The sequence below is a fragment of the Macaca mulatta genome, chromosome 15 (assembly GCF_049350105.2).
Source record: "Macaca mulatta isolate MMU2019108-1 chromosome 15, T2T-MMU8v2.0, whole genome shotgun sequence".
In the NCBI taxonomy this organism is placed as follows: domain Eukaryota; kingdom Metazoa; phylum Chordata; class Mammalia; order Primates; family Cercopithecidae; genus Macaca; species Macaca mulatta.
Genome location: NC_133420.1, coordinates 105,895,535 through 105,919,663, shown reverse-complemented (window position 1 = coordinate 105,919,663; position 24,129 = coordinate 105,895,535). Strand labels below are relative to the sequence as shown.

At 42.9% G+C, this 24,129-nt stretch overlaps 2 protein-coding genes across 36 annotated transcripts in view; one reads left to right on the top strand and one right to left on the bottom strand.

Moving 5' to 3' along the window:
* TRPM6 (transient receptor potential cation channel subfamily M member 6) overlaps positions 1 to 24,129 on the top strand; it is a 196,124-nt gene that overhangs the window by 27,649 nt on the left and 144,346 nt on the right. For 12 of the 35 annotated variants that reach the window (XM_077966218.1, XM_077966231.1, XM_077966230.1 and 9 more), the window contains one exon: positions 15,138 to 15,248. The exons of 11 other annotated variants lie outside the window; for them this stretch is intronic. In XM_077966218.1, the coding sequence (XP_077822344.1) occupies positions 15,138 to 15,248 (111 nt within the window). Of the gene's footprint in view, positions 1 to 6,970; positions 7,098 to 7,268; positions 7,693 to 15,137; positions 15,249 to 24,129 lie in introns of those variants that run through there. 12 more of the 35 variants (XM_077966232.1, XM_002800142.4, XM_028835247.2 and 9 more) reach the window with 5 other exon arrangements.
* On the bottom strand, positions 1,199 to 8,442 carry LOC144334728 (uncharacterized). The gene is made up of 2 exons (XM_077966249.1): positions 6,829 to 8,442; positions 1,199 to 2,634 (listed from the first exon to the last, which is right to left on the bottom strand). Exon 1 carries the CDS (start codon positions 7,791 to 7,793, stop codon positions 7,386 to 7,388), a length of 408 nt encoding a protein of 135 aa, XP_077822375.1. The 5' UTR covers positions 7,794 to 8,442; the 3' UTR covers positions 1,199 to 2,634; positions 6,829 to 7,385.

The window sequence follows — 24,129 nt, the reverse complement described above, 5'->3', positions numbered from 1 at the left end:
TCATAATCATAGAACCATTTCCATTTCTGTCCTGAGCTTGACAGAACAGTGATTCGGCTTCCTGGGTCCTCTGTTGTTCTAGATGGGATTCTAAGACTATAAATACTTACAAATACTTACTCTGTGTCATTTAGATAGAGTTTACAGCCCAAATAAGAGTGTTTGTCTTCTAATCTCTGCTTACCTTGATGATGAGTTGCATTATTTGCAGTAATCATTTTCTCCTTTTGTGGTTTTTGATTTCCCTATGCTATACAACTTTGTAAAATACTTTAGAGAAATTTGATACTAATACCTGTGCAATATGTCCTTTTTCTCCCTGTAGATACAATCATGCTGGCCTAAGCGTACTAATGCCATAAAAAAACTACAGTGCTTCAGATTGCTTATTCTTCATGCTTTTTAAAATTTTTTTTAATTTTAAATAAGAATTTCTGGTAGGGCGTGGTGGCTCATGCCTGTATCCCAGCACTTTTGGAGGCTGAGGCGAGAGGATCATTTGAGCATAGGAGTTCTAGACCAGACTGGGCAACATGGTGAGACCCCTCATCTCTACAAAAAATTAAAGAAAAATTAGTCAGGCATGGTGGTGAGTGCCTGTAGTACCAGCTACTGGGGAGGCTGAGGTTGGGGGATCATATGAGCCCAGGAAGCTGAAGCTGCAGTGACCCGTATTCACACCTCTGCATTCCAGCCTTGGTGACAGAGCGAGACCTTGACTCAAAATAAATAAATAAATAAATAAATTCCTGAGCTCTATTAAATATAAATGCTTAGCACTTTGCCTCCATTTTTGGTAACTTTTTTTTAATTTTAATTTTTTGTTTTGAGATGGAGTCTCACTCTGTCACCCAGGCTGAAGTGCAATGGCACAATCTCAGCTCACTGCAACCTTCGCCTCCCGGGTTCAAGCGATTCTTCTGCCTCAGCCTCATGAGTAGCTGGGACTACAGGCGAGCGCCACCACACCCGGCTAATTTTTGCATTTTTTTTTTTTTTTTTTTAGTAGAGATGGGGTTTCACCATATTGGCCAGGTTGGTCTTGAACTCCTGACCTCATGATCTGCCCGCCTCAGCCTCCCAAAGTGCTGGGATTACAGGCATGAGCCACCGTGCCCGACCCATTTTTGGTAACTTTTAAAGTAAGAGATTATAATTTTGAACAGGTATGATAGTTTGTTAAAGAATAAAGAAATCAAGATTTTCAGTATTCTTCAGTATGTCAATTGCATTTTCAACTCCACAATTTCTGCTTTTTTTTTTTTTTGAGACAAGGTCTCATGTTGTCATTTAGGCTGGAGTGCAGTGGTGTGATCATAGCTCACTGCAGCCTTCACTTCCCAGGGTCAGGTGATATCCCACCTCAGCCTCCTGGGTAGCTGGGACTACAGGCATGCACACTATGCCTGGCTAATTTCTTGTATTTATTGTAGAAACAGGGTTTTGTTATGTTGCCCAGGCTAGTCTCGAACTCCTGAGCTCAAGCAATCTGCCCATCTTGGCATCTCGAAGTGTTAGGATTACAGGAATGAGCTACTGCACTCCATGATTTTTCAAAAATTATTTCAATCTCTTTGTTAAGTTTATGTGACAGAATTCTAAATTACTTCTCTGTATCGTCTTGAATATCTTTGGGTTTCTCAGAACAGCTATTTTGAATTCTCTGTCTGAAAGGTCACATATCTCTGTTTTCCCAGGATTGGTCGCTGGAGCCTTAGTTATTTTGGTGAGGTCATGTTTTCCTGAATGGTCTTGATGCCTGTGGATGATATTTGTCAGTGTCTGGGCATTGAAGAGTTAGGTATTTATTGTAGTCTTCACAGTCTGGGCTTGTTTGCATTTGTCATTGGGGAGGCTTTCCAGATATTCAGAAGGATTTGGGTGTTATAATCTAAGCTGTATTTGCATTAGGGGGCACCCAAAGCCCAGTAATGCTATAGTTCTTGCAGACTCCTAACATTACTGCCTTGGCAATCTTGGATAAGATCTAGAAGAATTCTCTGGATTACCAGGCAGAGTCTCCTGTTACCTTCCCTTACTTTCTCCCAAACAGAGGGAGTCTCTCTATCTCTGTGCTGAGCTACCTGGAGCTCGGGGTGGGGTGATGTAAGCACCCCTATGGCCACCACCACTGGGACTGCTCTGGGTCAGACCTGAAGCCAGCACAGCACTGGGTCTTGCCCAAGGCCCAGTGTAACCACTACCTGGCTACGGCTTACGTTTACTCATGGTCCTGGGTAAAGGTGGTGGTGAAGCCAGCCAGGGTTGTGTCCTTCCTTTCAGGGTGGTGAATTCCCCCAGGCCTTGGGTGGGTCCAGAGATGCTGTCTGGCAGCTAGAGACTAGAGTTGAAAACCTTAGAAGTTTACCTGGTGTTCTATGCTACTGTGGCTGAGCTGGGCCTCAAACCACGAGACACAGTCCTTCTCATTCTTCCTTCACCTTGCCACAGGCAGAGGAGCTTCATCCCACGGCCACCACCGCCACAGGCCCATCAGGAGTATTGCCAGGTTACTGCTGGTGTTCACTTACGGCCCAAGGTCTCTGAAGTCAACTTGTGGTGAATGCTGCCAGGCCTGGGACTCATGCTTCAGGGCAGTAGGCTCTCCTCCGGTCCAGGACTGGTCCCGAAATGCTGTCCAAGAGCCAAGGTCTGAAATTAGGGACCCCAAGAGCCTGCCTGGTGCTCTATCCTACTGTGGCTAGCTGGTACCTAAGGTGCAAGACAAAGTCCCCTTTACTTTTCCCTCTGCTTTTCTCAAGTAGACGGAGTCTCTCACTGTAGTCAACACAGGTGGGAATGTGCTGGATCTCACCTGAAACCAGCACCTCTCCGAGTCTCCCCCAAGGCCCACGGCTTACTGCCTGGGTATCACTGCTGGTTACTCAGGACCTAAAGATTCTTTAGCCAGCAAGTGATGGTTCCTGCCAGGACTGGGTCCCTCCCTTCAAGGGATTGGGTTCCTTTCTGGCCCAGGGTGTGTCTGGAAATGTCATCTGGGACCTAGGGCCGGCCTGGAATGGGGGCCTCATGACTCTGACCGGTGCCCTGTCTTACTGCGTTTGAGCTGGTATCCAAGGTGCAAGACAAAGCCCTCTTTACTCTTCCTTCTCCTCTCCTCAAGTGGAAGAAGGAGGTCTCTTTTGGCAGGAGCTGTGTTGCCTGGGGTTGGGGGAGGGGTGGCGCAAGCACCCCCCTTAGCTGTCCTACCTTGTGTCTCAGTAGGTGACACACCCCCCAGGTCCACTTGGTTGCTGAGCCCAGCTCAGCAGTAGGATTTACAGTTCCTGAGGCCTAAACTGCCTTTCAAGAATATTTGGAGCCTCAGAGCACTCCAGTCTGTGGTGTGGCGAGGCTTGCTGGAACTTGAGTTCTGACTGCTCGGATGGATGATTCCTCTCTATCTAGAGCTGGTCTAAATGTTCTCTCAGTGGGCAGGCGTTGGCTGAGTTCAGCCTCGTTTTGCTTTCTGCTGTGACAAGGCAGCACTGAGTTCAATGCAAAGCCTCACAACCACTGCTTTCTCCCTCTCCCAATCACACAGATTTCTCCATGCCAAGTGGCTGCTGTGGATGGGTGGGGAAGGGGTGGCATCTGCAACTCAGTACTGTCTTTCCTCTTATAGACTGTTGGTGGGAGTGTAAATTAGTTCAACCATTGTGGAAAGCAGTGTGGTGGTTCCTCAAAGAGCTAAAAACAGAACAACCACTAAACCAGTAATCCCATTACTGGGTATATACTCAAAGAAACATAAATTGTTGTACCATAAAGGCACATGCACATGCATGTTCACTCCAGCATTATTCGCAAGAGCAAAGACATAGAATCAACCTAAATCTCATCAATGGCAGATTGGATTAAAAAAATGTGGTACATATACACCATGGAATACTATGCAGCCATAAAAAAGAACAAGATCGTATATTTTGCAAGAAATGGATGGAGCTGGAGGCCATTATCCTTAGCAAATGCAGGAACAGAAAGCCAAATACTGCATGTCCTCACTTACAAGCTCATTGTGAGCTAAATGATGAGAACACATGGACACAAAGAGGGAAGAACAGACACTAGGGCCGCCTTGAGAGTGGAAGGTGGGATGAGGGAGAGGATCAGAAAAAATAACTATTGATACCTCTGACCCAGAGGTACTCAAACTGTTGATTTGGAGATACAAAAAAGTACTATTGGGTACTAGGCTTAGTACCTGGATGACGAAATAATCTGTACAATAAACCCCCATGACATGACTTTACCTATAAAACAAACCTGCACTGTACCCCTGAACCTAAAATAAAAGTTAAAAATAAAAAAGACTGTCTTTCCTACCTCTTCAGTAACTCTTCCAGTGATATGAAGTTAAAACCAGGTACTGTGAGTGCTCACCTGATTTTTGGTTCTTAGAAAGGTGCTTTTTTTGTGTGCACATAGTTACTGAATTTGGTGTTCCTGCAAAGGGGATGATCGGGGCCTTCTATTCCACCTTCTTGCTCCGCCTCTTCCCAGTTTCATTTTTGATTGTTCATCTTCCTCTTATAAACTTGAGCTCCTTGTGGACTGGACAATGCCTTATTCATCTTTGTTTTCCTGGTGCCCAGCATGATGCCTGACAAACAGTCTATGTTCAGGAAATACTTGCTGGCCTGAATCAAACCACACTAGACTACTAATGAATATTTTAAAATTTAATTTTCACAGCTACCCTGGGCATAGGTGTGTTTGTGCCCAGAATAGTTTAATTTTTATTTATTTATTTTTTGAGATATGGTCTTACTCTGTTGCCCAGTCTGGAGTGCAGTGGTGCCATCATAGCTCACTGCAGCCCCGACCTCCTCAAGCAATCCTCTCACCTCAGCCATCCAAGTAGTTGGGACCACAAGTGTGAGCCACCACGCCTGGATAATTTTTGTATTTTTTTGTAGAGATGGGGTTTTGCCATGTTGTCCGGGCTGGTCTTGAAATCATGAGTTCAAGTGATTCTCCTGCCTCGGCCTCCCTAAATGCCGGGATTACAGGCATGAGCCACCATGCCCGGATGAGAAGAGTTTTATATACAAGTTTGACAATCGATTAAAGTGCTTGTGAAAGATACAGATTCCTGGGCCCCACCCTAGAAATCCTGATACAAGAGAGCTGGGTAGGGTGGTTGGAGCCTGGGAATCTGCACTTTTGACAAATGCCTGAGATGTTTCTAATACAGCTTGGGAACCAAAGGCAGCTTGTAAACTAGCACATCCAAGGTCTTAAGCACTTCGAATTGCCCTTGTATTTCACGCAGTAAATGCCTTGAAGCTTGATCTGAAAAGAATAAATGATCATCCTAACATGTAGATTTACCAAAGATGGTAAACTAGAAGATGGTAGACTTCTCAAGAATCTTGGGTTCCAAATGGCTTGTCTTCTTGGTGTGTCTGCAGATTTCTGAGAACTCCCTGACCCTGGCCCTGTAAGAGACCTAACAAAGAAATTGTATAGAAGACATAGATCGAGAAGGATTTACTTACCTTAGAAGCGCTTTCAGAACCCGTTAACTGTTTACAGATTAACTCTTTAAAGGAGATGGGTTAAGGAGAGGAAAGGAGATTAAGTATGTTTCTAGAAGAACAACAAATGGCCATGGCCTGTAATCCCAGCACTTAGGGAGGCTGAAGTGGGTCGATTGCTTGAGTTCAGAAGTTTGAGACCAGCCTGGACAACATGGTGAAACCCTGTATCTACAAAAATTACAAAAATTAGCCAGGTGTAGTGGCTTGCATCTGTAGTCCCAGCTACTTGTGGGGGCTGAGGCTGGAGGACTGCTTGAGCCCAGGAGGTGGAGGTTGCAGTGAGCCGACATAGTGCCACTGCACTCCAGCCTGGGTGACAGAGCGAGACCCTGGCTCAGTAATGACAGCAACAACAACAAAAAGAAAAACAACAAAAAATGCCAATACGGATATGAGAGATTACAGTTTTCCAATAAACAAATAAATGCTCATTAAAACCACATTGAGAAATGAGGGAAAAAAACCTGTAAACTGTCTGCAAATGTGAGTTCACCAGGCAAAAATTCATAATAAACTAAATGAGTAGGTGTCCCTAATTTTAAGTCGGTTGTCAGGGATGAATGACTAGCATTGTTAATTACACTTGTAATAATGTGAGCATCATATTGCCTGTGTGCTTTGTGCCACCTCTGCCAACACACTGGGATCCACCCCAAATCACTGACTACAGCCTTAATCAAGACTGCCTAGCCCAGGCATGGTGGCTTATGCCTATAATCCTAGCACTCTGGAAGGCTGAGGCACGAAGATCGCTTGAGTCCGGGAGTTTGAGACCAGCCTGGGCAACATAGTGAGACCCCATTTCTTAAATAAATAAATAAAATTAGCCAGGCACTGTGGTGTGTGCCTGTAGTCCCAGCTACTCTCTGGAGCCTGAAGTGGAAGGATCACTTGAGCCTGGGAGCTCAAGGATGCAGTGAGCCATGATCCTGCCACTGCACTCTGGGGCGACAGAGCAAGACCCTGTCTCTAAAAAAAGAAGAAAGAAAGAAAGAGAGAATGAGAGAAAGAAAGAAAGACTGCCTATCCAGAGGAATTAACAACAACAACAACAAAACAAATAAGAAAACATTTGTATGTCACACATGAAGCACATTAAGTGATTTCCTTTGTTCAGTGTAACCTTGTGAGGGAACTGGATTTTTGTCCCTATTATTCCCATTGCATAGATAAATAAACTGAGGCTTGACATGCCCAATAAGTTACTGGTAGTAAAAGCAGTGCGTTAGCTTAAATCTCTGATATCCTCACGCCCCACACTGACTCAACAATAACAATACATTACCACGAAGGATGTCTGTGATGACAGTTGCCATTCCATTTGATCCTCATTATTCTTCTTTTATCGAAGGAAGGTGGGAGTCACCTTCTTTTCTAGGCAGTTAGGTAACTGAAGCCAAAAGGTATTGTGACAAATCCACTGGGCTGTAAAAGGCAGCGTGTGGAGGTGGAGCCCAGAGCTTCTGCCTCCACAGTTAAAAGCTCAGACAGGGCTTTGGGAGCAGGGCCTGCAAATCAAAGATGAAAGAACAACCTGTCTTGGAGCGCTGGCAGGTAAGCTCAGGCTGCTCGACTGGAGGGGAACAAGGACCTTAGGTGATTCACTAGATCTGCGCCCCCGGCCTTAGATAGAAGTGGGTGGGGCCAGGGACATTACATCTAACGAGGATCTAGAATAGCTAGGATTTACGAAATACCGGCGTTCAAGTTGTCTGGTCTCCACCCAAAGATGATTATCCTATCTAAGGTACAGGGCAGGTCCCGCAGCCGCGGTTTCAAGAGCTGGGATGCGGCCATAGCGGAGGTGGTGTCAGAGCGGAAACCTAGCGGGGGGTCGGGGCTTCAGCTTGGGGTGGTGGGAAACACCCCGGGAGAGGAGGCAGCTCTGTGGTTCCGCTTCGGGCCGGCGGGAGAGGAGTTCGGAGGTGGCTTGAGCTGAGAACCCGGAGGAAAGAAGGCGCATTTCTGAGCAGCCAGGGGCACGGATCGCAGACTGGGACGCTGACGAGCTGGGGGTCGCGGATTTCCGAGGCGGCTGGAGAAGTGCCCCGACCGCCGTCCCTCCGCGCCCCTGCGCGTCCCCGTGCGCCCCCGTGCGCCCCGGTGCGCCCAGTGCCGGAGTCCCGGAGCGATGACAGCGCCGGTTACGGTAAACGCCCGCCCCGCTGCAGTCCGCTTCCTTCCCCAACGCGGCGCCGCCCGAACTTGCAACCGCAGGAGTCCGCGCTGGCTCCTCTCCACTGCTGGCATGCGGCGCAACAGGAAGTTCTGGGGGCTTGGAGAGGGAGGGTGCTCCTGGCCGCTGGGAGAGGGCTGGCAACGCTTGGGAGAGTAGTGGAGATCCTGGTCATTCCTCGGTCTCGCCTATTTTGTGTGGACTTTCTCACACTGTGTATGAAAAATAAGTATCATTGAGCACATTGTATTTCAGGAATAGTACAGGCCGCTTAGCAAACGTTAGCTCATTTCAACCTGCTCTGGAGCTAGGTAGCCTGAGTTAGCACATGCTCTGGAGCTAGGTAGCCTGAGTTAGCATCCCAGCTGCATCACTACCTGTGATCTTGGGCGAGTTAACAGCTGTGCTTCGGCTTTCTCACCTGGAAAATGGGATAATACGATTTGTAGTTTCAAGATGAAATGAAATGCTATGTGCCATTTGCACTTAGAATAATGCCTGACATATTTAGCAGGTTGTAAGAGTTTGGGATTCTTAACTATTTCATCCTGGCAGTAATCCTGTAAAGTCCAAGTATCTTTCTCTCCTATCCCCGCCGGTTTACAGGTGAGGAAAATGAAGCCAAAGGAGGAAAACAGATTTGAGATTTGAGCTCAGGTCAGTGCTTTAAGACACTGAAAACGTAAAAAAGAAAAAGAGAGAGAGAGAGAAAAAAAAAAAAAGACACTGAGAAAATGGATATTCTAGTCATACACATCATTGTGATTATTTGTTCTAGGGAGAAATGATCACCTTTAATTGTTAAAGTGGGAAACGAGTTATTCAATTTCTTTCCCCCTGTGTGCGGATTTTGATGTTTCACTGTCATCTGCTTTGGATTCTTATAGGACTGATAAAGCATTAGCTCTTTTGGTCAGACTGGAATCTGGGCTTGACTTTAAGAATCTGGTTGCTTCTTGTGTTTCCCACCAGGAGTGGTGACCATCTAGGGTAGGAGTTCGCATAAGTTTTGTTTTTTTGAGCCAAAACTGGAGACCAGTACCCTTTGGTAGTATTACACTTGTCTTGATAGACAAGGGCATGAATAGCATTTGAGATGATTATACCAGAGGAGAAGGGAAAGGATCGTGTAATATGTTGAAATTTGCCACAAATTTTGGTCTTGCCTATTTACAATTCTCTATCATAGCTAATTTTTTGGATAGCACATCTATGCCAAAACTATCAAGCATTTGGTAAATACTGTGCCTGAAATATGGCTTCTCTCTTTTTCCTTCTTTTTCAAATTTCTCACTTTTTATTTTATTTTATTTTTTTGAGACAGGGTCTCGCTGTGGTGCCCAGTCTGGTCTTGAACTCCTGGGCTCAAGCAATCCTCTTTGGCCTCACAAAGTGCTAAGATTACGGGCTGGAGCCACCGTGCCTGGCCTCAATGTGTTTTTAAATCATGAGTTTTCAGTATAAACAGCCCAAATAATCTGAGTGATTTTCATTATTCTTCTGGTAGAATCATACCATGCTGGAACTGAAAGTGACAATCCTACCTGTAACTCAGTTGTTTCTTTGTGACACATCAGAAGTCTACATGGCAACTATTTTCTGTAAAATCCATCACTGTTAGGTAAGATATTATGATGTCAGTCTCAGTAGTGCCTTTTTTTTCTTTACTTCTTAGTTTTATTGAAGTTTTACGTTCTCATTGTTCAGAATCAATTGATTCCATAGGGTTAATATCTAAAAAGAGTAGAACTCTCCATCATTTCCTGCTTTTTAAGAGAAATAATCATGTTCATCTCTTTTAACTAGTTACTATTAGTCTGTATCTCTAGATATTCCTTATAATTGCTCCTTCTTGGTTTTTCAGGTTTAGTCATCATGCATTGGCTTTCCTGCATGAAATGTGTGGATTTAACTCTTTTCTGCTTTCTTGCCACTATCACTTGCATGTATCCTACCTGTTCCTTCCATAGATCTTCTGAATATAGTTATCTCCTAATTTTTGGTTAGGTCAATATTTAGTTAGGTCAACATTATTATGCCTGCCTACGTGCTATTAAGAGCTTCCTTCCTTGTTTTTTTTTGTTTTGTTTTGTTTTGTTTTTTGTTTTTTTTTTGTTTTTTCCAGAGTTGTCTCTCTGTGTTTGCAAAGTTTTCACCAATTGAACCACAAGTTCTTTGCCAGTTGTCTAAATCTTCCCTCAAGATGTCCAATTCAACAGTTATTTTAATCAATTTTATTTCTAGCACAGCTTTCTTACCTGCTTTGCCAGTCCAGGCTGATTGCTCTTGATGTTTGATGTATAGCTATTACCTTGGGCCCTCTTTTCACCATCATTTGGGGATTGATTCACTTTGCATCTCTGTTATGCTGGCTCCTGTTTCCTGTATCCCACACCTTAGTCTTTTTTTTTTTTTTTTTTTTTTTTGAGACGGAGTCTCGCTCTGTCGCCGAGACTGGTGTGCAGTGGCCAGATCTCGGCTCACTGCAAGCTCCGCCTCCCGGGTTTATGCCATTCTCCTGCCTCAGCTTCCCAAGTAGCTGGGACTACAGACGCCCGCCACCTCGCCTGGCTATTTTTTTGTATTTTTTTACTAGAGACGGGGTTTCACCGGGTTAGCCAGGATGGTCTTGATCTCCTGACCTCGTGATCCGCCCGTCTTGGCCTCCCAAAGTGCTGGGATTACAGGCTTGAGCCACCGCGCCCGGCCGTCTTTTTTGATTTCTTCTGTCATTTTGATGGAGCACATTCTCCAGTAGCTTTCTAAGAAAAGGTACATGTAAGGTAAACAGAATTGAATATATTTTTTCCTTGATTCTGTATCACAGAAAATAATTGTCCAGATGTTTTTCCCTTAAAAGCTTTGTCACTAACAATATAAAAATAATTTCTTGTTGTAAATAATTCAAATACTACAAATAGAAAGTTCCCTTTCTACCCCTCAACCACTCCCCCTCTGACCCAGAGGTAATCAAACTGTTGATTTGGAACATATTATTTAGATGTGCTTTTATATACATATGTATATATGTATGTATGTATTTATTTTTGAGATGGAGTCTTGCTCTGTCGCCCAGGCTGGAGTGCAGTGGCGTGATCTCAGCTCACTGCAAGCTCTGTCTCCTGGATTCATGCCATTCTCCTGCCTCAGCCTCCCAAATAGCTGGGACTATAGGCGCCCACCACCACGCCTGGCTCATTTTTTTGTATTTTTAGTAGAGATGGGGTTTCACCCTGTTATCCAGGATAGTCTAGATCTCCTGACCTCGTGATCTGCCCGCCTCGGCCTCCCAGAGTGCTGGGATTACAGGCGTGAGCCACCACGCCCAGCCATACATATGTAATTATTATTTTGATTTGTGCATGTGCTTTTATTCATTTACTTACTTTATTTTTTGAGATGGAGTTTCACTCTTATTGCCCAGGCTGGAGTGCAATGGCACAATCTTGGCTCACCGCAACCTCTGCCTTCCAGGTTCAAGCGATTCTCCTGCCTCAGCCTCCTGAGTAGCTGGGATTACAGGCATGTGCCACCATGCCTGGCTAATTTTGTACTTTAGTAGAGACAGGGTTTCTCCATGTTGGTCAGGATGGTCTCGAACTCCCAACCTCAGGTGATCCACCTGCCTCGGCCTTCGAAAGTGCTGGGATTACAGGCATGAGCCACTACACCTGGTCTATTTATTTTAATTTAATTTTATTTTATTGAGATGGAATCTCACTATGTTGCTCACACTAGTCTTGAACTCCTGAGCTCAAAGGATCCTCCTACCTCAACCTCTCAAGTATCTGGGATTACAGGCACATGACACCATGCCTGGCTTTGCATGTGTTTTTACATAAATTGAATCATATTGTATATATTGATCTGTAACTTGTTTCACTTAACAGTAGTTCCTGGAGATTTTTCCATGTCAATACACATTAGTGCTTTCTTGAATAGTATGTTCAGATGAACTGGAGTGATCGAGATTATAGGTATAGCATTTTCTCTTCATGATCAGTCATAAATACTGACTGAGTGTTATGTGCCAAGCTGTGTTCCAGAATCTGGGAATATACAGTGAACAAAACTTTTATTTTTGAGATAGAAAGGGATAGTGAGATGCTTCTTGATGAAACTGAGCTCAGTTTCAGCTTTAATTTGTTTTTCCTTTCCTAGAGTGCAAATATACAATCACATCTCTTTTTCTCTTGGTATAAAATCACAATAATTAAAAATTGAGCTAAATACCTGCTGTGCCACCAGATCAACAGAACAATACCACTGATATAGAAATAGATTTTCTGAATGGATAAACAAAATATGGCACATATACACAAGGGAATATTATTCAGTTTTAAAATTGGAGGGAAATTCTGACACATGCTACAACATGGATGAACCTTGAGGACATAATGCTAAGTGAAATAAACCAATCACAAAAAGATAAATACTGTATGATTCCACTTATGAGGCATCTATAGAAATCAAATTCATACAAACAAAGAATGGAATTATAGTTGGCAGGGCTAGGGGAGGGGAAATGTTTAGTTGTTTAATGGGTATAGAGTTTCAATTTTTCGAGATGAAAAGGTTCTGGAGATTGGTTGCACAACAATGTGAATATACTTAGCAAAACTGAGCTACACCCTTAAAAATGGTGAGGATGGCAAATTTTACATTGTATATTTTACCACAATTAAAACAAAAACGGAAAAAGATTCTCATACAGACTCCTTTGTAGAGGGCTTTGTCTTACACTTCGAATAGGTGGTTGAATCTGCTTTCAGCTGGATGAATACTCAGTAGTGGGATTGCAGGATTGAATGGTAATTCCATTTTTAGTTTTTTTGAGGAACCTCCATTACTGTTTTCCATAACATAAGGAATTACATTTCTATCAACAGTGTACGAAGGTCCCCTTTCTCTGCATCCTTGCCAGTATTTGTTATTTTTTGTCTTCTTTATAATAACAATTTTAACTGGAGCGAGATGATATCCCATTGTGGTTTTGATTTGCATTTTACTGATGATTAGTGATGTTGAGCATATTTTCATACGCATGTTGGCTGTTTGTATGTATCCTTTTGAGAAATGTTGATTCATGTCCTTTGCCCACTCTTCAATGGGCTTATTTGTTTTGTTTTTACTGTTGAGTTGTTTGAGTTCTTTTTATGTTCTGGATATTAGTATCGTGTTGAATAAATAGTTTGCAAATATTTTCTCCAACTCAACAGATTGTCACTTCATTTTGTTGATTGTTTCCTTCACTGTGCAGAAACTTTTTAGTTTAGTATGGTCTCATTTGTGTATTTTTGTTTCTCTTTTTTCTTTTTAACCAACCAATAAGAAGCACTGAATCATTTGTGTACTTTTGTTTTTGTTGTCTGTGCTTATGAGGTCTTAACTGCAAAATCTTTGCCTTGATCAATGTCCTGAAGCATTTCCCTTATATTTCCTTCTAGTATTTTTATAGTTGAAGTCTTCCATTTAAGTTTTTAATGCATCTTGAGTTGATTTTTGTATATGGTGAGAGATAGGAGTTCAGTTTCATTCTTCTGCATATAAATATCCAGTTTTCCCAGCATGATTTATTGAAGAGGGTGTCCTGTAACCAATGTATGTTCTTGATGCCTTTGTCAAAATTCAGTTAGCTGTAAAAATGTGGAATTACTTCTGTGTTCTCTATTTTGTTCCATTGGTCTATGTGTCTTTTTATACCAATAGCATGCTGTTTTGGTTACTATAGCTATAAGAATACTTTTGTACAGTTTCCAAAGTTCCTCTTATTATTGATTTCTAGTTTTATCTGTGGTCTGAGAAGATACATGATGTGATTTTGATTTTTTAGAATTAGTTGAGATGTGCTTTGTGTTTTACCATATAGTCTGTTCTGGAGAATGTCCCACATGCTGATAAAAATGTGTATTCTGGAGCTGTTGGATGAGATATTCTGTCAATATCTATTAGATCCATTTGGTCTAAAGTACGGTTTAAGGGTAATTTAAATTTTCTGTTTAGATAATTTGTCTAATGCTCAGAGTGGGGTGCTGAAGTCCCCAACCGTTACTGTGTTGGAGTCTCTTTGACCCTTTTGATCAAATAATATTTGCTTTATATATTGGGGTGCATGCTTTGTTGGGTGCATATATGTGTAGAATTGTTACACTTTCTTGCTGAATTGATTGCCTTATATAATTGTAATTATATAATGACCTTTTTGTCTCTTTTAACTTTTTTTTTTACTTAAAGTTTGTTTCATCTGATATAAGTATAGTTATTTATGCTCACGTTTGGTTTCTGTTTGCATGGAATATGTTTTTCCACTCCTTTACTTTCAGTCTATATGTGTCTTTATAGGTGAGATGAATTTCTTACAGGTAGGATATAGTTGTGTCTTTTTTTTAATTAACAAAAATTTTTTTATAGAGATGGGGTCTCGCTATGTTGACCAGGCTGGTCTTGAACTCCTGGCCTCAAGTGATCCTCCCATTTGGACCTCCCAAAGTGCTAGGATTACAGGTGCAAGCCACCACGCCCGGCCAGGGTCATTGTTTTTTTCCAATCCATTCAGCCTATCTGTATGTTTTAAGTGGAAAATTTAATCCATTTACTTTCACGGTTATTATTGATCTGGGAGCACTTATTCTTGTCATTTTATTAATTGATGTCTGCTTATTTTGCATATCCTTAGTTCTTTTCTTTCTCTCTTATTGTTTATCATTGTGGTTTGGTGGTATTCTGTAGTGGTAACATTTAAGCACTTTCACTTTCTTATTTGTGTGTTTGCCCTATTAGTGGGTTTTATACTTTTGTGTATTTTCATGATGGTAGATATTGTCTTTTTGCTTCTATGTGCATGACTTGCTTAAACATTTCTTATAGGGCTCGTTTAGTGGTGATGAATTTCTTCAGCTTTTGCTTATCTAGGAAAGACTTCACTTCTCATTTATTTATGAAGGATAACATTGCTAGGAATAGTATCGTTGGATGGCAATGCTTTTTTTTTTTTTTTTTTTTTTTTGGTATTTTGAATATATCAGTTCATTTTCTCCTGGCTTGTAAAGTTTCTGTTGAGCAATTTGCTGTTAGTCTGATGGGGGTTCCAGTGTAAATCACTGGACATTTTTCTTTTGCTGTTTTTAGAATTTAGAATTCTCTCAGTTTGACTATAATGTGCTCTGGAAAAGATCTTTTTGAATTGTATCTTTTTGGCAATCTCGGATCTTCCTGTTTCCGGATGTCTAAATCTCTTGCTAGATCTGGGAAGTTTTCAGTTATTATTTCATTAAATAGGTGTTCCGTTCCTTTTGTGTTCTCTTCACTTTTCAGAGCACCAAAAATTTGAATATTTGGCTTCTTTATGGTGCATTATATATCACGTAGACTTTGTTTATTCTTTTAAATTATTTTTTCTTTATTTTTGTCTGCGTCAGGAAAAATCCTCATTTCTCCTCTACTTTTACACCGCGACAATCAACACAGAGGACTTCTGTGACAAATATGTGTGTGGAAGTTTTCCCCACACATCAAGCAGCAGACACCAGGTAGGTGTCTTCCAATTCAGTTCTGACACCATCTACCTGAAGATAGTGCCAGATCACACAAATTAGGGACTCATTCCCAAGACTACACCTGTCTCCTTCGGATGGAAATTCTAACTGACTGTCTTCAAGTTGGGGTTCCCATGACCTCCGCTTTGGATTTGATTAATTTGCTGGAGTGGCTCACAGAACTTAGGGAAACACATTTGCTGGTTAATTATAGAGGACACTATAAAGGATATAGATGAAGAGATGCACAGGGCTAGGTATGGGGGAAGGGGTGCACGGCTTCCATGCCCTCCCTGGGCATATTACCCTTTAGAACCTCTATGTGTTCAGCTATCCAGGAGCTCACCAAACCTTGTCCTCTTGAGTTTTTATGGAAGCTTCATGATGTCAGAATTTCTTCTCCCAGGGCATAGGGTGTGGCCCTCTCTGGGAAAGGTCTTAAGGCCCACAATCAGAAAGGAGCAGAAAGATTAGAATCCTGCATTGGAGAAGAAAGGCAGGAGAGAGATTCTGTTTCCTCAGACCTTCCCCTGAGGCCTAACACACCTGACATTATAACAAAAGACTCAAAGAAAGGATATGGGAGTTATTAAGAAGGAACCATGGGTAAAACCCTATATATATCCATGGTTCCTTTATTTTTATATATATATATAAAAATATATAATATATATATATAAAATGGTTCCTTGTTTTATATATATGTATATAAATCATATATATAAATCATATGCATATATATGTATTTAAATCATTACACCACATTAACTGGGTTATTTCATCACACTTGTTTTCAAGTTCTCAAATTCTTTCTGCTTGATTGAGTCTATTGTTGAAGCTTTCTAATATATTTTGTATTTCATTCAGAGAATTCATTAATTCTAGAATTTCTTTTGGTTCTTTTTTAATGATATTTACATCTTTGGTCAATTTTTCATTTGTTTCTTGAAATTTCTGATTTCTTTGTATTGTATTTCCAAGTTCTCTTGTATCTCACTGAGCTTTTTAAATAAAACCTTTTTAAAATTAAAAAGAAATTTTTTTGAGATGAGGTTTCACTCTGTTGCCCAGGCTGGATTCCAGTGGTACAATCATAGCTCAATGGCAGATTGAACTCCTGAACTCCTGAGGTCGAGTGATCCTCCTGCATCAGCTTTGCGAGTAGCTAAGATTATAGGAATGAGCCACCACACCTGGTTGAACTTCTTTAATGTCATTACTTTGAATTCTTTTTCATCGATTTTATGAATTTCTTCCCTGAAATATATTGCTGGAGAATTATTATGTTCCTTAGGAGGTATAATTTTTCCTTGCTTTTTCATGTTTCTTGTGTCCTTACATTGATATCTGTGCATCTGGCATAACCATTGCTTCTTCCAGTCTTTTGAACTTGCTTGCACAGGGGAGGATTGTATTCTGAAGATGTTTATTTGGTGGTGTTTAGGTTGGGCACTTTGGCTTTGATTCTGGGTGTGTGTAGTAGTATAGTCTCGGTATAATTTCTTCAGCTGTAAACAGTGTCAGTAGTGTCTGAGATTTGCTCAGTGGCTTCAGGTGTGATTGTTTGTGGAGGCTGTGGTGAGGTTTTGCTGGGGATGGGGACATAAGATGGGCCAGTCCTTGGGCCCCAGTGGTGATAGCAGTGAGCTGAATGTGCCAGTCCTTGGGCCCCTGGGTGGCATATGCTGGCACTGATGTTAGTGGGCCAGGTGAGCTGAGTCTTGGGCCTGCAGGTGACTTTCTTGGGTGCTGGCAGTGGCAGTGGTGGGATGGGCAGGTAGGTGTGTCCTTGAGCCCTTGGACAGTGGGTGTGGTGAGTCACGACAGTAGCAGTAGTCAGACAATCCTCTGGTTCCCGAGTGATCCATGATGGTGTTGGAAGTGGCTATGATGGGCTAGGTGGGTCACTCCCCAGGCCTGCAGGTGGTGTGTGTGGGTGCCAGCACTGGTGGGTGGTGGCAGGTTGGGTGAGCCCATTCTCAGGCTTCTGGGAGGAGTGCTCAGGTGCCAACTGTGGTGGTTGGGGCAGGTGATCCCTAGGCCCCTGGATGGTGTGCTCCAGCACTGGGTGGGATGGAGTTGGACAGGGTGGGCTTCTCCTCAGGCCCCTCATAGTGCATGTGGCCACTGGCTGTGGTAGGAGGGGTGAGGTGATCCCCAGGCCCGTGGGGGAATGCTTGAGTTGGGGTGGCAGTGGCTGCATTGTGGCCCTGCTGCTGGGGAGGGCAGAGTTGTTTCAGTGGCAGAAGCTGTGAACAGACAGCATGGGAAAGCTAGCTTGGCTCCAGATTGTGGCTTTAAATGAGGCTGGCTTTCCTCAGGGCACTTTTAAATGTGTGGTGACCTCAATACGGAGCATGGTGGGGTCAGTGCCAATGGCTCATGGTTTGGCCCAGTAGGCAGCAGCAAACAGTGGAGGTGGACTGTGGGCAGGGGAGATCAATGGGACTCCCGGGGTATGGAGATGTGGGACTGTTGGTACCCAGGACAGGATACAATCTGGTGGGGGCTAGGCTGTAAAAATGGCACCTTGCTGTAGCTGCTTAGAATTCATAGTGTGTGTGGGACTCAGTGTGAGCTCCGTCTCCGGAGCAATGCCATCACACGGTCTCTAGGTAGCTCCCTGTCAGTCTCAGGGCCCCCTGGAGTCCAGACGCTTTTTTCCTGTGGCTACATTGTATATTATTTGTCCATTAATCAGTTGATGGATATTTGTGTTGTTTCTACTTTTTGACAATTATGAATAATGCTGGTATGAACATTTGTATACAAGTTTTTGTATAGACATATGTTTTCATTTCTTTTGAGGCAATACCTAGGAGTGGAATTTCTGGGTCATATGATAACTCTTGTGTTTGGCCTTTTGAGGAACTGCCAGAGTTTGTTTCAAAGCAATGGTATCATTTTACATTATCACCAGCAATCCACGATAGTTCCGGTTTCTTCCTATTTTTTGTACTGTCTGATTTTTTTATTATAGCCATCCTAGCCGGTATGAAGAATACATGGCTTTGCATTTCCCTTATGACTAATGATTTTGAGTATCTTTTCATGGGTTTATTCGACATTTGTTCTTTGGAGAACTATTTAGATCCTTTGTGTGGCACTTATTTTTGATCCAGCGCTTCAGATTGTCTCCCGGAAAATGTGCACATCCACACAAAAGTTAGTATACCGTTTCTAAGGGTTCATGACCCTCCCAGTATCTGCAAGGGCCTGAGGCTTCTCACAGAGAACCTGCTATGTGGCAGATGTTTTTCAGGGCATTTTATATGCTTGGTCTCACCCATAATTATTATGTACCAGATTTGTGTGATGATCAGATATTCAGGAAAATGATTGGCCGACCCTCAAACACTACACTGCTTCAGGGATTGGTATTAGCACAAGTGTCGTGGGGAAGCGATGGTAAAGTGAAGTTGCTAAGGGAATGAACTCAAATCAGACTGCCTATATATGAATCCTGGTGTCACTTTTATGAGCTGTTGTGTCCCTTAGGGAAATTACTCAACCTCTCTAAGATTCAGTATCTTCTTTCATAAAATGAGTTTAATAACTGCACCCAGGTACTCTTGGGCAATTTAAATGAGTTAATAAACAAAATATTTTACATTGTCCAGGTGGGCACATAGAAAGTGCTGAATAAATTGTTACCCCGGCTGGGCGCGGTGGCTCACACCTGTAATCCCAGCACTCTGGGAGGCCGAGGTGGGTGGATCACCTGAGGTCAGGAGTTTGAGACCAGCCTGACCAGCATGATGAAACCCTGTCTCTACTAAAAATACAAAATTTGACCAGGCATGGTGACACATGCCTGTAATCCCAGCTACTTGGGAAGCTAAGGCAGGAGAATTGCTTGAACCTGGGAGGCGGAGGTTGCAGTGAGACATGATCATGCCATTGCATTCCAGCCTGGGTGACAACAGCGAAAATCCATCTCCAAAAATAAGTAAATAAATAGTTACCTTGCAGTTAATATTATATGACAGACCAAGTTGACCTTTGAATATGAAAATACCTTTCTTTTCTTGGGGGATGTAGATATCTTTTATTGATCTTAAAAAGGGCCAAGAAGTTTTTGCAAGTTGAATCTTGTAATCCCAGGAAAGAAAATTTTCTTCTTAGATAAGCTTAAGTTTAAGGGGTACTTTACAGATCCTTGGCCTGTTTAAGTTAATCCTTTCTAACTTTTGTCACCACTGTTAGTGTCTGCTTTAGAGGGATTTTAAAACAAAATAAAACAAATTTTAGCCTTTGTCCTTATCTGGCCCAGAGAAACAGCCTTCCAAATAGGCAGTTTTTGCTCTTTCACCCCAAGGTCAAGCAAATAGAGAGAATGGGGTCCAAAGTCTTCAAATTTTAAAATATTTCTAAAATAAGAATTTTTAGGACAGCCTTAAGAAAGGCAAACTAGGAGGGAATAATGAATTGACATAAGGCTTTATAGACTGCATCTTTATTCTTTTTTTTCATTATTTTTTTTCAGATGGAATCAAGCTCAATCGCCCAGGCTGGAGTGCAGTGGCACGATCTTGGCTCACTGCAACCTCCACCTTCCAGGTTTGAGCAATTCTCCTGCCTCAGTCTCCTGAATAGTTGTAACTATAGGCATGCGCCACCACTCCTGGCTGATTTTTGTATTTTTAGTAGAGACGGGGTTTCACCATGCTGGCCAGGCTGGTCTCGAACTCCTGACCTCAGGTGATCCACCCACCTCGGTCTCCCAAAGTGCTGGGATTACAGGTGTGAGCCGCTGGGATTACAGGTGTGAGCCACCACACCCGGCCCTCCTTCAAGTTTAATGGAAAGGAAGAGTTGCTGTAAGGTGCATGCCAACGTCTCTGAATTCCAGTGTTTTATCAGTTTTGTTCTCTGACCCACAGATGATAATGGTGGTTTTAAAAATTATTTACTTATTTGGTGGTCTGGGTTTGCAACTGGAAGAGGCTAAGATAAAATATTCCTTCTTATAATATAATTACAGGCCAGTCGTGGTGGCTTATGCCTGTAATCCCAGCATTTTGGGAGGCTGAGGTGGGCAGATCACCTGAGGTCAGGAGTTTAAGACTAGCTTGGACAACATGACAAAACCCGTCTCTACTAAAAGTACCAAAAAAAAAAAAAAAAAAAGAAAAAAAAAAAGCTGGGCATGGTGGTGCATGCCTGTAATCCCAGCTACTCTGGAGGCTGAGGCAGGAGAATCACTTGAACTCGGGAGGTGGAGGTTGCAGTAAGCTGAGATTGCACCACTACACTCTGGCCTGGGTGACACAGCGAGACTCTGCCTCAAAAAAAAGAAAGAAAAGAAAAAAAAATACAATTACAAAATGTTATGAGCATTTAAGTGACATATTCTTAAAAAAAAAGAAAAAGGCCGGGCGCGGTGGCTCAAGCCTGTAATCCCAGCACTTTGGGAGGCCGAGACGGGCGGATCACGAGGTCAGGAGATCGAGACCATCCTGGCTAACACAGTGAAACCCCGTCTCTACTAAAAATACAAAAAACTAGCCGGGCGAGGTGGCGGGCGCCTGTAGTCCCAGCTACTCCGGAGGCTGAGGCAGGAGAATGGCGTAAACCCGGGAGGCGGAGCTTGCAGTGAGCTGAGATTCGGCCACTGCACTCCAGCCCGGGCTACAGAGCAAGACTCCGTCTCAAAAAAAAAAAAAAAAAAAAAAAAAGAAAAAAAAAAAAAGAAAAACTACTTTGCTTTTGTTTAATCCCTCTTTTATGATTGCCTTTTTGGGTCATTTCAAAGTCTTTCTTATGGATAAAATATATTTATTCTCACTTTACAATATCAGAAGAAATTACATACCGAAGAAACATCTTCAGCATCAAAACCCAGTGAAAATGGAAACTTGGAAATCTGTTCTGGAGTTGCGCCCCTCAGTGACTTAAAGAAAGGCATGATGTGGGTAGCTGTGCTCTCCTTTCCTTCCTGAATTGCACTGAAAGCACAGGCAGTCTCTCAACAACAACTCTGGAACTTTGAATATCATGTGTTCCAGCAAGAAAGAGAAGTTAGGAAATTTCAGCCTAGCAAATGATAGTGTCCTATCTGTCAATCTCTGTTAACTCATAGGATTCTTGGTATCCAACTGACAGCCTTCTGAGTCTCAATTTCCTGGACAACTCTCATTCTTTTTTTTTTTTTTTTAAGACAGATTCTCACTTTGTCGCCCAGGCTAGAGTGCAATGGCACAATCTCGGCTCATGGCAATCTCTGCCTCCTAGGTTCAAGTGATTCTCCTCCCTCAGCCTTCCGAGTAGCTGGAATTACAGGCATGTACCACCATGCCTGGCTAATTTTTGTATTTTTAGTAGAGACAGGGTTTTGTCATGTTGTCCAGGCTGGTCTTGAACTCCTGACCTCAGGTGATCTGCCTGCCTTGGCCTCCCAATGTGCTAGGATTACAGGTGTGAGCCACCATGCCCAGCCTGGACTGCCCTAATTCTATTAAAACATCTTTTTCTCCTAAAATTTTAGGGGAATCAGTTATTTCAAATGTGAGGTTTTTTTTTTTCAAATAAAAAACTTGTCTGTACCCTACCCTAAATCTTTAAGTTACAATAAAAGTCTCAAAGATTTTAAGATCTTTTAAATTAAAATATTTTTTTTTCTGTTAAAAAGTTAAAAATTATAAATGTTAAGATAAAAAATCTTTATAATTTAAGATGAGTGCCTCGAAGATTAAGATAAGAATCTTGGCCGGGCGCGGTGGCTCAAGCCTGTAATCCCAGCACTTTGGGAGGCCGAGACGGGCGGATCACGAGGTCAGGAGATCGAGACCATCCTGGCTAACACGGTGAAACCCCGTCTCTCCTAAAAAAATACAAAAAACTAGCCGGGCGAGGTGGTGGGCGCCTGTAGTCCCAGCTACTTGGGAGGCTGAGGCAGGAGAATGGCGTGAACCCGGGAGGCGGAGCTTGCAGTGAGCTGAGATCTGGCCACTGCACTCCACCCTGGGGGATAGAGCGAGACTCCGTCTCAAAAAAAAAAAAAAAAAGATAAGAATCTTAAGGTAAATGATTTAGGGGAGGGGATATTCTTAATTGATAATTGTTGGAAATCTCTTAGAAAAGAGTCTCCCGAAGTTGCATCCTGTGCAAACAAGTCTGTAATACCCTCAGAGAAAATCCTTGATCAAATATATTTTGGGAAACAGACAGTGTATCCCTTCTGGACAATCATAATTCTCGTATGTGCTTATACAGCCACAAAACATTTTCCTTTCCAATTTTAGTATACGTGCTGCCCAGGAGAGCACATTTTCTTTTTCTCCTATGAAATACAGTATCTTCTTCAGGCTGTACTTCAGACAGTTCCCTGTCTTTGGAGATGAAGAGTACAATGGGTCTAACTAGGTCATGACAGTACAGTGCAGGGGATAAGCACAGAAGGCTCAGGCTCAGAGAGCACGGGGAAGGAGGTCTTGATTCAGACTTGAGAGTTTCCAGAAGTTTTCTAGGAGGCATGATGTCTAAGTTGGCGGAGAAAGGAAGAGAGTGGAGAGTATTCTAGGTGGAGAGAACACTGTGTAGAGAATACCTGTAGGTGAATTCAGACAATTCAAAGTTGCTCAGTATATATAGAATGTAGAGATGGAGGCAGGGAGGAGCAAGAGACTAGGTAGGAGTTGGAGCACCCAAGATGTGGCAGGCAGTGCTCTGTAAAGCGTGTGAAGGACTTTACAACTTTATCTTGAGGATAATGGCGAGCCCTTGGAAGGTTTATGTGATAACGACTTGTTCACTTTATTTATTTTAAAAGATTATAAGCTTTATTATAGAGAATGGATTGAAGAGAAAATTAGAGGCAGAAAGGCCTGGGAGGAAATGTAGGCAAGAGTTTATGGAGACTTTAACTAGGGCAGTGGCAATATAGATGCAGAGAGGTAGGCAGATACAAGAGATATTTGACAGATAGAATCAGGCCCTGCACAATGGTTCATGCCTGTAATCCCAGCACTTTAAGAGGCTGAGGCTGGCAGATCACTTGAGCTCAGGAGTTTGAAATCAGCCTGGCCAACACAGGGAAACCCTATCTCTACAAAACACATACACACACACACACACACACACACACAATTAGCTGTGTGCGGTGGCGTGCACCTATGGTCCCAGCTACTTGGGAGGATGAGGCAGGAGAATTGCTTGAGCGCCGCGAGGCAGAGGTTGCAGTAAGCCAAGTTCGTGCCACCACACTCCAGCTTGGGCAGCAGGAATGAGAAACTCTGTCTCAAAAAGAGCTCACAGGCATGGCAGCTCATGCTTGCAGTCCCAGCCACTTGGGAGGCTGCAGTGGGAGGATTGCTTGAGGCCGGGAGTTTGAGACCAGCCTGGCCAACAAAGCAAGATCCCATCTCAGTGTACTCCTTAATGCTTAAAAACTGCTACTGTTGGCTGAGCGTGGCGGCTCATGCCTGTAATTGCAGCACTTTGGGAGGACAAGGCAGGATGATTGCTTGAGGCCAGGAGTTCAAGGCTACCCTGGCCAACATAACAAGACCCTGTCACTATTTTTAAAAAGTTGCGGCCAGGCCTGGTGGCTGACACCTGTAATCCTAGCATTTTAGGAGGCCGGGGCAGGTGGATCACTTGAGGTCAGGAGTTTGAGACCAGCTTGGCCAACATAGGAGAACGCTGTCTCTACTAAAAATACAAAAATTAGGCTGGGCACGGTGGCTCACGCCTGTAATCCCAGCACTTTGGGAGGCCAGGGCGGGCAGATCACGAGGTCAGGAGATCGAAACCATCCTGGCTAACACGGTGAAACCCCATCTCTACTAAAAATACAAAAAATTAGCCAGGCATGGTGGCGGGTGCCTGTAGTCCCAGCTACTCGGGAGGCTGAGGCAGGAGAATTGCATGAACC